This window comes from Anopheles moucheti, chromosome X (assembly GCF_943734755.1).
Source record: "Anopheles moucheti chromosome X, idAnoMoucSN_F20_07, whole genome shotgun sequence".
Taxonomy (NCBI): domain Eukaryota; kingdom Metazoa; phylum Arthropoda; class Insecta; order Diptera; family Culicidae; genus Anopheles; species Anopheles moucheti.
In genome coordinates this window covers 1,301,612-1,314,470 of record NC_069142.1, presented here as the reverse complement: position 1 = coordinate 1,314,470, position 12,859 = coordinate 1,301,612, and the positions used below count along the sequence as shown (strand labels likewise).

At 40.8% G+C, this 12,859-nt stretch overlaps 2 protein-coding genes across 3 annotated transcripts; one reads left to right on the top strand and one right to left on the bottom strand.

Moving 5' to 3' along the window:
• Positions 1–2,239: 2,239 nt before the first annotated feature.
• Positions 2,240–5,465, bottom strand: LOC128306830 (ubiquitin carboxyl-terminal hydrolase 30 homolog). The gene is made up of 4 exons (XM_053044452.1): positions 5,349–5,465; positions 5,077–5,214; positions 3,515–5,009; positions 2,240–3,415 (listed from the first exon to the last, which is right to left on the bottom strand). Exons 2-4 carry the CDS (start codon positions 5,156–5,158, stop codon positions 3,304–3,306), a joined length of 1,689 nt encoding a protein of 562 aa, XP_052900412.1. The 5' UTR covers positions 5,159–5,214; positions 5,349–5,465; the 3' UTR covers positions 2,240–3,303.
• A 1,643-nt stretch (positions 5,466–7,108) lies between these two features.
• On the top strand, positions 7,109–10,991 carry LOC128306687 (uncharacterized). Of its 2 annotated transcripts, XM_053044272.1 has the most exons (6): positions 7,109–7,200; positions 7,342–7,449; positions 7,527–8,747; positions 8,815–9,245; positions 9,320–10,769; positions 10,838–10,991. In XM_053044272.1, the coding sequence occupies exons 2-6, from the start codon at positions 7,435–7,437 to the stop codon at positions 10,928–10,930; spliced, it is 3,210 nt and encodes a 1,069-aa protein (XP_052900232.1). In that variant the 5' UTR covers positions 7,109–7,200; positions 7,342–7,434; the 3' UTR covers positions 10,931–10,991. The 2 variants fall into 2 exon arrangements, with proteins under 2 accessions (XP_052900232.1, XP_052900234.1); XM_053044274.1 differs by lacking the exon at positions 7,109–7,200 and having other exon boundaries at positions 7,313–7,449.
• Positions 10,992–12,859: the final 1,868 nt, after the last annotated feature.

The window sequence follows — 12,859 nt, the reverse complement described above, 5'->3', positions numbered from 1 at the left end:
ATACTAAATGCACGTTGTGGAATTCTTACATTAGGTCCGCAAAAGAGCATCGCCCGGTTTGTCTGTTTGTGGGTGTTAATATTGCTTCTTTTATTTGGTTAATCCTTGATTAATCAAAGTCCAATCAAATGGGCGGTTCGTTGGCATGGTAACAGTGGCGCCGATATTCACACGAACGGACCGGACCAAAATCCTATCCGAACCAATCCTCCCTTGTGACTATCCGGTTACGTGGTGTAAAATAAATCTAGTAAGTCAGAAATGGCGGTAAGCATGACATACTGTTAGGTCGTCACCAGCGGCGGATCAAACGGTAGGCGGAGTAGGCGGTCGCCTAGGGCCTCGACGTGTTGGGGGCCCCAAACAACTTGTGCCGATTGTGCGATTTTTGGAAATTTAGCAGCAGAGTTAATTTATAGCACAAAATCTAATTAAAAAGGTAAACAGTTGATCGAAAATATCCTTAGATTTTATATATCCTTGGTTAGATATTTTTTTTTATTTCATTAGCTATATCGGCCCGGTTACACGGCTACGCAAGAGAAGTATGCAGTGTATTCAAACTCCTTCTTCTTTATCGGCACGACATCTTCAGGATGTTTAAGCCTACCATTTCTATTTTTTTAACTTTGTTTACCCGTAGGATAGTCAGTGCTGCGTACCAGTGGAGGATCAATCCCCTTGGAGGCCCAGGGCGGAATTTTTCAAGGGGGGGCCATAATTTTGCTACGGCATTATCGGTGTTAGGGAGATGTACTTCAAACATGATGTAACAACACCAGCAAAGTCTCGGAAAGAAAGCTCCCTTGCGTACATCTCAGAGTTCTGTTGCGTAGCCCTGTAAACGGGTCTAGTAAGCTAGTCTCTATATATAAACGTTTTTATGCGCTAAGGAGAACGATAACGCCACTACTTGGATCGCCATTAGCTGGTACGAAATTCCATACAAAACCAGCTGTTTTCAGATTCCCGATACCAGGAAAGCATCCACGGAAGAGGTAGCACCTTGTACAGCAATTTTGGTAGAAAACCGCCGAAAGTTATGCAATGTTTAAACACTAACTTTCCCGTTGGTCGTGAAAAATTTTTTCGAAAACTACCAGTTTTTGAATGTATAATACCAGGAGAGCATCCACGGAAGAGGTAGCTCCTGGTACTGCGCCGTAAGGTATGCAATGTTTATACACTAACTTTGCAACCAACTTGCAACGCAATGCGCCGTAAGGTATGCAATGTTAATACACTAACTTTGCAACCAACTTGCAATGCAAGTTGTACCGGTCGAGCAAAATGGCGCGCAAGATGGCGCCCAACGTCGAACTTGCATGCAACGAACTTGCATGCAAACTTGCATGCAAGTTTTTGCATGCAATTTCTTGTATGCAAACTTGCATGCAAGTTTGCATGCAAGTTTGCATGCAAGTTCTTGCATGCAAGTTTGTATGCAAGTTCTCGCATGCAAGTTCTTGCATGCAAACTTGCATGCAAGTTCGAAGTTGGGCGCCATCTTGCGCGCCATCTTGGCCGCCATCTTGGCCACCAAGGGGGGGGGGAGGGGGAAGGAAGATGTCACCTCTTGAAAAACATGCTCTCCTGGTATCGGAAATCTGAAAACAGCTGGTTTGTATGAAAAGTTAGTGTTTAAACATTGCATACCTTACGGCGTATTGCATTGCAAGTTGATTGCATACCTTCCGGCGCAGTACCGGGAGCTACCTCTTCCGTGCATGCTCTCCTGGTATTATACATTCGGAAACAGGTAGTTTTCGAAGAAATTTTTCTCGACCAACGGGAAAATTAGTGTCCTGGTCCTGGTGCAATTTCGTTTATACTTTAAAGTCACAAAGTCGATATTCTTCTCTGCATTTAATTTATCACATAGAAAAAAATGTTTTATATAACCAAGGAAGATATTTTTGATCAATTTTCTACCTTGTAAATTAATTTTTTTTTTGCTATAATTTAACTTTGTTTTAAAATTTTCAAAAATCAAACAATAGGCACAAACCTCAACCATTTTGAAAGAAAGAGCTACCAACTACCACTCCGCCTAGTGTCACCGACTGGCTTGATCCGCCACTGGGTTTAAATAATATCCTATGAAGCACGCTACGCGTTATCATTTGGTTTTTCTCAACGTTCCTGTTACTCACTGCCGTTTTTCTGCCGAATGTTTTGACAAGATCTTAAGCACAGAAGTAATAGTACCCAAATGAATATGCATCTTGTTGTGGTTTAAGAATTTATTTCGAAAAAATACATCTTCAGCTTTGTTTATTCTGCTTTTGAAGTAGAATCTCAATACATCGGCATCTAGTTGCGGATCGCACTGCTACGATTATAATATGGAAATAGTACTTCTTTTCTAGTAAGAGTTTAGTTTATCTTTGGCTTAAAGGGTTAGCCAACGAAATTATCTGCATTTCATAAGCACTTTAACTTAAACTATAGTAAGCTGTTCCGTGGAGTATGGCGCCAAACGTGCACACGTGTAATCAATCGCTATTTGCTTAAAATGCACATGCATTAGTATGATTTAACGATTGCTTCGAAAAGAAAGGAGAAAAAAACGATTATAGGAACCATATTGCTAAAAAACAAAATTTAATAAACGCAACACCTTTTTGAACCGGATACATATGGTATCGATTAATTTAAGGTGGGAAAATTGCGCTTAATGTTACAAGTTGGTTGAGCTGCAAAATATATTACATTGCTAGCTTACATGTAACTAGTATACTATTTAAAACGTATTTACCGTATTTACGCTTAAAATTAGTAACACTTACAACGATGTTTGAATCAAGCTAGGTGCCTACCAATATGTGGATGTGTTTTTTTTTTTTGTCTCGATGTAGTAGAAAGCAAACCGGGTTTGATGTAATGCTTTTCACGCATTTGTTATTCAAAAATGTACTGGTTATCTCTGGTCATCTCTTCAACAACATGTCCCTTCTGCTACGAAAGCGTAACGACAACAACAACAAATGGAGTATTTTCCACGTGCCTTTTTTTTCATTGCCACATTGACACTGTCACAATATTTCGTTTCGGTATCTACCAAGCTAAACCCGAAGAAAGCTATGTTAAGATGCTACACGAAACATTTAATGTGCACAACAAATTGTTACGTTTTCCCCCAGAAGAACGAATATTCATCTAACAGTAACTTGCGTAGGTAGCTTAACTTAAGTGCTGTACATCACAATTGCGCCCGATGCAATTTACCCACATGGGGCAGGAAAGAAAAAAACAGTTAGGATGAATCAAATGTTCGTCCGGTTTGGGGCAGTTTTGTACGTCTTAAGGATATTTAGACGAGGAGCCACGATCGTAGAAAAGCATGTAGGCAGAGCTGTTAAGCACCTCCTCGATAGGAACCTCTCGCACAACCGTGTCCGACGTGTAGTACCATCTAAAATAGCAGCGCGAAAAGAGAATAACTCCGGTTTAATACACAAACACACACACACTACTTACAGAGTACGTGTTACAGAGTAGTCAGAGTACTTACTTGTAAGAGTTGCGCAGTGCACCACGTCGGTATGTAACGAAATGGCCCGCATTTGCCTCGCCAGAATGCACAATAACGGCCAACAATCGGTATAAATTGCGCGGAAACATCGCGCCGAAGGTGTACGATCCGAAACTCATTGAACCAGATGGTTCAATACCACTGTTGGCACTACCGCCAATCGCATCTAATCCACTGCCGGGGTTCGATTCATGCTGTCCCATGCTAGCCATCAGTCCGGCAGAATACAGCGACGTTGTCGATCCCCACGGCGTACTGATGTTGCTGTTTAGCCCTGGCTGCACAAAGCTGTACGGTGCCATCGAGAGAGTCTCTGGAAAGTGCACACTGTCCATACGCTTGTGCACATGGCCGCTCGCATGCCATGTGGTGCGGGAAATGTGAATACAGAGACAGGCGGGCAGCTTGCTAAATGTGAGTGTCTTTGTGTGTGTGGTGATTTCGTGGCAGGCGTCGCACTGCACCGCATCCAACGATTCCGGCTGAATAAAGTCCGAGAGTAAGTTGCCGATACCGAGCCCGGGTGCCGCCGTTTCCGGTAGTGGCAGCGTAATGCTGTCAAACTTGTCGTAACGCACCGTCGATTTGTGGCCACATCCACCACAACACAGCTGACTACCCATCCCACCCCGGAACGGATGTGGAATTTGCGCCTGTTGTTTGTCGCCCCAAACAGACACCCGGCCCGGGCCGCGATTTAACCTTTCTAGCGAGCGATATGAAGCCGAATGCCTTTTACCAGCGAAGTGATTGCCTCCATCACCAACCGCACCCTGATCATGCATCGGCGTGGGTCGCATCACTGCTGGTTGCCGACTGCCAAACCGTCGACCGGATGCGGCGGAAAATGCAACGCCGATGGTGTGTGTAGGCGACGCCCCAAACTCGACCAGCGAACTCTCCTGCGACTGTTCCTCATTCTCCGTGCACACGGAGTGTGGCGAATCGGGTGTGTGTGCTTCCGAGCGTGTATAACGCATCAGATTAGTCGACTCGTCGTACTCTGCATTGCAAAAGTCGGATAGCATCGCGCTTGACGGGCGTGCCGGAATGGCATGGAATCCCATCTCACCAACAAAGCCACCAGTAATATCATCGAGCGCATCGGATAAACAGCCTATTTTGCGCGGTTTCGAAACTTCCTCTTCCAGTGAGCTGAGCATCACCAGCAGCAGCTCGTGGGCATCGTGTTCCTCAGGCGATATAACCCACCCAAGGGTATGTAGCGCTCGTATGACAGCACCGGGAGCGTACGGATCACCGCGCAACGTCGGATGCGTTCCATTCACTACTTCCAGCACGTTCTGCAGCGACGATACTAAGCTTTTTTTGTCCTTTGTGTTGTGCAGCTGCAGCCAAGCAATAAACTGCGGACAGGCAGCAAGCGCTTGCAACAGGGTGTTAAGAAAGCACGTTTTTCCGAAATTGTGCAGTCCCGCAATCTGGCCACGACGTTGACGAAGTTTGGAAGAACCTACAAGTGGGAAGGCAGACGCTTGTTATTAAACTGACTTTAGTTATGATAAGCGATAAGTTCTTACCAGACGGTCCCCAAAAAACAAATGCACCAACGACGACTGCCGCTGTTACACCAGCGGCCATCAATAATTTTTCGCTTTCCATTTTTTTCTCCTACTTCTGAAAATGTTTTCTACCAGATCATCGTACAATCAATGTTGCTGAAAAGAGTGTATTTGTTTGAAACAAGCCAGAAGAAACTGCCTATGCTTACTTGCTACATGTATGTTTTGTGAAGCTGGCTTTTAATGCGCTTTCAGCACATGCAATATGCAAATACGTAAAGCTAACTTACCTCTCAAACCAACGCGGTGTGTCTTGTGCTAGGAAAACAATGTAATATCACTTCAGCAAGATTGATCTTTTATTATGAGTAAAATTTCTCATTTTCCACTGGTGCTGTATCGATCTTTGCTCGGAAATGGTTGTTGTTTTCTTTCTTTTTCCTAAAGACAAAAAGTTTAACACAAGATCTAGTAACCTTGATTTTGCTACACAAAATATTTGACACATCTTTGTCCACTGCGCACGACACCGAAGGATTGGAATAATTTTACATTTATTTTCTTTTATTTCATTTCGATAAAATTTGGAAGTTCAAATATTGCAACCGAATAGTAAAATTGTTTTACTTTAATTGCAAAAGTTGTTCATGGTGCATTTATTTAGCGTAACAGGATATTGATGCATGTCCGTGAACCATTGTATCTCTGTGAACACAAAGCAATCGCAATTTGTCATACGCGTTTATGATTATTTTTTTAACACAGGTAGCACACAGGTAACACAGGAGCGCAATATTAAAAAAAAAAACAAAGATCAACCAACACCGGTGCGGATAAAAACAAAGGGCCGACCGAGTGTTTCAGCTACAACCACTCCAGAAGATATCTGGGTCAAAATGGACCTGAGGAGCTGGAAAGTAAGTGGATCTCTCAAGATCGGATAAATCATACACTTCGCCACGTTGGCAAACAGCTAGTAACGAATATACCGGCATGGATGGATAAAACCCATCGACATCTACCTTCTTCTTGTCATGTACCGTGAGACAAAAAAACCATTCGCAGGGTAAACAATATTGTAGTCCCCCCTCTATACTCAAACCTACGTCAAAGCTACCCAGGACATTTTTGTTGCACTATGGGCTCGAATTGGTCGAGAATGTGAAAATTAAAATTTAAAAAAATCGTTTAAATTTTTGTTCATCACGAGTTGGTTAGTTCAACACGAGCTATTGCTCATGAATAATCGTTCACCAAAAACTATGGTGAACTATTCTGTAACTATAGGAAGTCTCTGCGATCGAAAATCATGTAATTAGTGAAATATTTCATGAAATATTGTAGCGAAACAATTCCGTTTCGATCGGAACAAAATAGTAGGGGATAAAAACTAAAGGAACTAAAAAGTCTGAAAAAGGGATAAGCTTTTACGATTTTTTGATCGATGAAGTAAAATGCAATCCATAACAAAAATTAATCGATTTACGATTGACAAACATTTCAAACAGTTGACGTTTATTGATTGGATTCCACACAGAACAAAACTGGATAGAATGAAAAGCACGAAAAGGGCGGTACGCAGGTACCTGACCAGATGGGATCATGCAATCCGATCCGAACAAGGTTGGTATAGATAGGATGTACGTATACATTTTTACCTAAAAAACCTGATGATTGACAGGTTGGGTGATTAAATTAGTTCCCAGTAATCACGCTCTCAAAATGTACGCATACAACAAAAAAGCTGACATCAGCAATTAGTTTTCAGAATTTAAAAATATTGTTGCTTTGCTATTTTCATTGTTTTGTTGGTTGGATCGTACTAATTTATACATACCCTGTACCGATGTGTCAAAAATGTAACTACGTCAGACCGGAACGCCTACCATTGTCCCGATCATATCTTTCTGCGAAATTTGCTCACTTTTGTCTTTTCGTCTGAAGAAAGAGAACTTGGTGGTGTCGCAGTTTGTCTTTGTGAAGAAAATTTAATGAACTAACTTTAAATTGCTGTCTTTGGTGTCATTTGTGCGCATTTTGTTCCTTATTGCATTCCTTTTAGCATTAAGAAGTTTATCTGCTTTTCACGCTATTAGCTAGTAGAAAATGAACAGTTTGGCATGGTGACGCCGGAAGATCTAGGTAAATGTTTTTTTCAAGATGGCGTGTAACTAAACTCTAACTAAGTTTCATACATTTATACAGTCGTCGGTTTTCGATATCTGCTTTTAATTCAAAATTAACCTACGAATACCTCTACGAACATTCCATTTACTTAAGCAGTGAAAGAAAATCGAGAAAAGCAGTAGGTAGAAGAAAAGAACCTTCGTAAACGACAAGACTGATCGAAAGAAATCAATCATACAACAAATCAACATGGCAACTGTGATTGTAAGTAGAATTTTTAATAAATTTGATTTAATTTTCCTTTGTTACGCTTTCAACACAATTTTTTGGTCTCGTCTTAGCCACAGTCATTAACGATCACCGTGCAAGAGCTGCTTTCGCGTTTCTATAGTCCGCAAACTAATAATGAAGAAAAAAAAGCCATAGAATTAAAACTGCAGGAGCTGCAAAGTACATCATTTAACTGGCGCACTTGTATGGCATACATGAATACAATTGAAAATTCGTATGTATGGTTTTTTGCTGCCACCACCATCGAGCGTACGGTTAACTTATTGTGGAAAAATCTCACCGCAATGGATCAAACACAGCTTCACACGGGGTTGTTCGATTTGTTCATTAATTACCCGCCAGATGTGCCGGCATTGCAGCGAGACAAGGTAGCCCAGATTATTGCGATCATTGCACGACAGCAGTGCATCAGCAATGAAAATAATTTCGACGAGTTTGTAAGCCATGTGCTGCAGCTACTGGAAAACAAATTTTTCCTTGGAATGGCACTAGTTGCAGCCATCGGTGATGCCGTCACGTCAGCGGATACCACTCAAGCAACAAGCTTCACACGCATTGTAAATCGTCACACGGCGAATATTATGCAGGCGCTGAACAAATATTGCGGCCTCTTCGTGATATTGATACGGGGTGACAGCCAGCCAACTGTTTTCGACTCCATGACCGATGAACGAAAAAATCAACATTGCTCTCAACTGTTGAACGTCGTACAGCAGTACTTTAGCTGGATGAAGTTGGAGCAAGTCGAACCTTCGATGGTCGGCAACATCTCGTTTATCGCCTGCTCTTGGCAAACCCTGCGTGACGGAGCAATGGCAGCGATCATTGCATTAGCTGAGCTGCTTTACCGCAATGAATCCCTTACGAATGAAGCAGGCCACCAACTGGCGCAAGGCATGTACCACATTTTACATCACGAAACTATTAAAGCGTCCGATGATTTGTACCAAGAGAAGGTGTGCGATCTGATCCGGCAATACATAAAGCGCGGTTGGCCATACGAGATAGACGATAGATCACGTCTGTTGCACCGGCTGTTGGAGTTCACATTATGCGTAAAAACGCCGCATGCATTGATGGAACGAATCAACATTTGGATGTACGTGTGTGGATCGCGGTACCTTGATGACATCGAGAACGAACATTGCCTGGTAGGAACGGACCTTTCGCCAGAGTTTGCAAAACAACTGATGGGCTTTCTAACGACAACGTTATTCTTTCGCACCTTTGCATATCTGGAAATGCTTGACGATGAGGAACTCGATGAAAATGTATGTAGATTGACACTTTCAAAAGTATTCCCTATAGACCATTTTTTTAATTTTCATGTTTTTGCAGTCTGAAAACGAGATAAATCGGTTCCAGAATCAGAGTATCGATCTGATTTGTCAGCTGTTGCGCTTTTTGAACCCACCGATGTTGGAAGAAGCAATGATGACGCTACTGGGAAACAATTCGTCAAGCCCATACGTGGAAGGTAACACCTTTTTCCGAGGAATGGTACATTCCCTGCAAGGCAACTCGGAAGTACTCCAACGATATGAAAATGAACGTATGACACGTATCTGCATAGTAGATTATATAACTGCCTGCAACCTGGTGGTCGAATTAGCTATGGTGTTGTACGGGAAGCATCCTGTGATCGATTATGCAATACACCAAACAACCGTATTACAAATTCAATTGTTTGTAGAGATTAGCGATGCCCTGGATCCCTTCTTAAATATGTGCTTACAAATGGTTTCGTTTCATCCACACATTTTTCATGCGTAAGTAAAATGTGCTTCGGCGAACATGTACAGTGCCGATAATTAGTTTACTGTGTATTTCTTTATGCTTACAGATTGGCTCGAATCATTATGCAAATTAAGCTATACATGCAAATCAGTTCATCCACACAATCAAACGAAGGACAGGCGGGTGCGTCGCAGAAAATATGTGACATCGTAACACACGAGCAGAAGTTCATTATTGTAACAAAACTTCCCGCTTACATATTGCACCGTAATACCGTATTTCATGTTTACTGGACACAAGTAGTTGTTGAGACTCTCAAACTTCTTAACCTCTACTTGTCCGAAAAAATGTTAGGCCCGGAAACAAGCTCGAAGATATTTGATGTGTTGAAAGGCGACATTATACATTCAAAATTATTTCATTTGAATAAGGCAACACGCAGCTTGATATATCGGACCGTATGCACATGTATACTAATGATGTACGATGAAGCCAACCCTAATACGACCGAAATAACAACTGCACTGCAAAAGTACATTTGCATGCTCGCATCGGTTTCACTTGATAGTCGGCCGACCCTATTCAAGCACATGGAAGTGGAGCTTCAAGAGCAGTACATGGAAGCCATTACCGACGAATTGCAACACCTCACGTATATCTTGTCGTACTACGAATCGCAAAGTACTAGCATGCGTGTCCGACTTTTGTATGCGATGTACCCAGTAATCGAGCATATTTTGGTGGTTTTCCGCGGTTCGCTTGTTGTCAATACGTGGGTGACGCATAATAAGAACGGATTGTTCTATGTGCTACTTGATTTTTGCAGCCACTCGGTAAACATTTTGCAGGCCAAGCGAGATTTGCGTCTACTGAAGGAAATAGTGCAAGTGCTGAAAGAACTATTCATTGAGGAGGAGAAAATTGGCAAGCATCGGCTACGTGTGGCCTTAACGCTGTTGAATACATTCCGACAGTTGGTGATTGATTCGCACTGTCGCTTGCTTGTACCAAGCATCATAAGCGTGGTCATTGACGAAATGCTACCGGTCATCACGTCCGACGAACGCTATTCAGAAAAGGAAGAATCGATTCGATATGAAGAAGTTTTAAACAGATTATATGAGCTGCTGCATGATTTAATGCATCATCGCTGGCAGTATTTCGTCGAAACGAATCCCGTGGCCCGGATGGAACCGGAAGTTCGCACAATCATACAGCCCGAATCATTTTTGGCCATCATGAACGCGTACGGTTACGCGTTGCTGAGCAACACGGAATATTCGCTTGTGGTGGGAACTGTATTGACGTCTCTGGATATGCTGCATGTGCAGCGTAACTTGTTTCGCCTGCAGCAGTTCACGGAACATTTGATGGAACATTTCATCAAGTTGCTACTAAAGCTGTCAGTCTCCAACCCTGGTTTCATTCATCTAGAGCAAATAATCAAGGTGCTTTATGGAATGGCAGATGTCGATCCGGTCAAACTGAAGACGATCATATGTAGTCTGGGTATGACTCACGACCTAAACACCTTTCACATGTTCCGAACCGCTCAAGTATGTTACCAGCAAAAGCTGCCTTGAACTTTATATGATCAATTAATGCTGTCTTCGTTTCTTTACAGGATTTTCCAACCTTCCGGATGGTGTTATTTAAGATAATCAACGAAGCCAAAGCGCAACCGCCAGATTGCAAGAATTTTGACTTTCTCAATTAAGTTTTTTGTACATCTTTAGCAGAGAGCGGGAGAAAGAGGATTGCGTTGAAGGGTGACTATATTGATTTGGCATTCATCATTTTCATTCAATACGACGTATTTTACTTATGCTACTCGGATCGCTTTCAATCAATTATTGTCGCTTATGACTTCTCCTAACTAATTTGCCGAAGCCAAAGCGCAACCGCCAGTTAGATTTTTTTTTGACTTCCTCAATTAAGTATTTCCACATCTTTTGACAACCAACTGATAATTGATAAACCATTGACAGCAGAGAGTGTGAGATAGGGGATTGCGTTAAGGATAGATTATATTGATTTTACATGCATTGTTTTTCAACCAATACGGTTTATTTTATTTATGCCACTGCATCGCTTTCAATTAATTATTGCCGTTATGATTTATTCTAACTAATATAACCTTGAATCCTTGTTAAGAAACAACCCACTTTATTTATTATTTTATTCAATAAACTAAGAAAATTGGATAAAATCATCCAAGCCATAAAAAAAACTCACATCATCCTTATTGTGCTCATGTTACTTCTATAATATAGATTAGGTAGGCATTGTTAAAGGGAGATATAATCTACCCCGAAAGCACAAGACATTTTTCTTCCCTAATTTACGTTGATCGATAAATATTAGCGAAAAATCACACGGAACAAATCTCAAATATGCGCTGATGTGGGCAATACTCTTCTATATTGTTTGTTGGTTATTATTTCATTGAAATTAGCGCTACAATGCTAGGCAGAGAAGATAATTTATAAATCCATGGACAGTATAAGCTGCAGGAAAATTGAAACCATCACTTCTAATTCGCCTCTGTGCGATGCGCGCAAATTCTGATACAGATTTTAGGAAACAAAAACACAAAAAGACGAATTAGTTCTTATGGTAAAAACTCATTATGACTCGCCTGCCGGTGCGATATGTTTAAGATCAGGAAAATGCATTTTTATTTAATGACTACAGATAGTTTTATTATTCGCTCCGGAGCAAACATTGACTAAGAAAATACATACAAAATGATTCCATATATATATAAGTGTATATATATATATATATATATATATATATATATATATATATATATATATATATATATATATATATATATATATATATATATGTATATATATATATGAATATATATATTCAGAACAATAAGTGATATTTACATGAACTTTAGCAAAATAAATCAGAACAACAAAATATATCTGTTCTACTGTTTGCTATATGTGGTTCGAGATCAGAATATCCGATTCAGTCGCGGATGAAGCGCAATCGTTAGCGCTGCTAATCGTATCAATGCGTAAGCGGAACAGTATTCACACGCTGGTGATGTCCTAGAAGGATGCTCTCCTGTTATCCGAAATCTGAAAACGGCTCGTTTCTATAGAAATTTTGAATCTTACCTTTGGGTGTAACTTGGATCAACTAACGGGTGCCTCCTTGGATGGATGGCGGAACATAATACGAATTACGATTACAAATACGTTCGTAATCCAAGGAATTCTCTTAAGTTATTTAGCTATTAAAACATCCAAAACCACTTGAACTATTTTATGCATAACATATTTTATTATACTCTTTTTTACTCTCATAAAATACTTTTTGTTCTCTTAGAATAACAACATTGTTTTTTTGTTTGTTTTGTTTAATAGGAATGTCTCAAGATGATTTATTATTATGTGTGTTACTTCTGCAACATGTTTTCAAATATATATTGTTTTGTGTTCCGACACGCTATTTTCCCTTGTTCGCTTTCTCTGTCTCTTTCTCACGGCTGTGTCCAGTTTTTCCTCTGTTGTTTGTTTATTTTCTTCATTTTGCTTCGCAACAAGAAAGTTCCTCTCCTTTAATTTATTTAACCACTTCACTCCCATTGCAATACGCGTGAGGGGAAGAATAAAAAAACACGAAA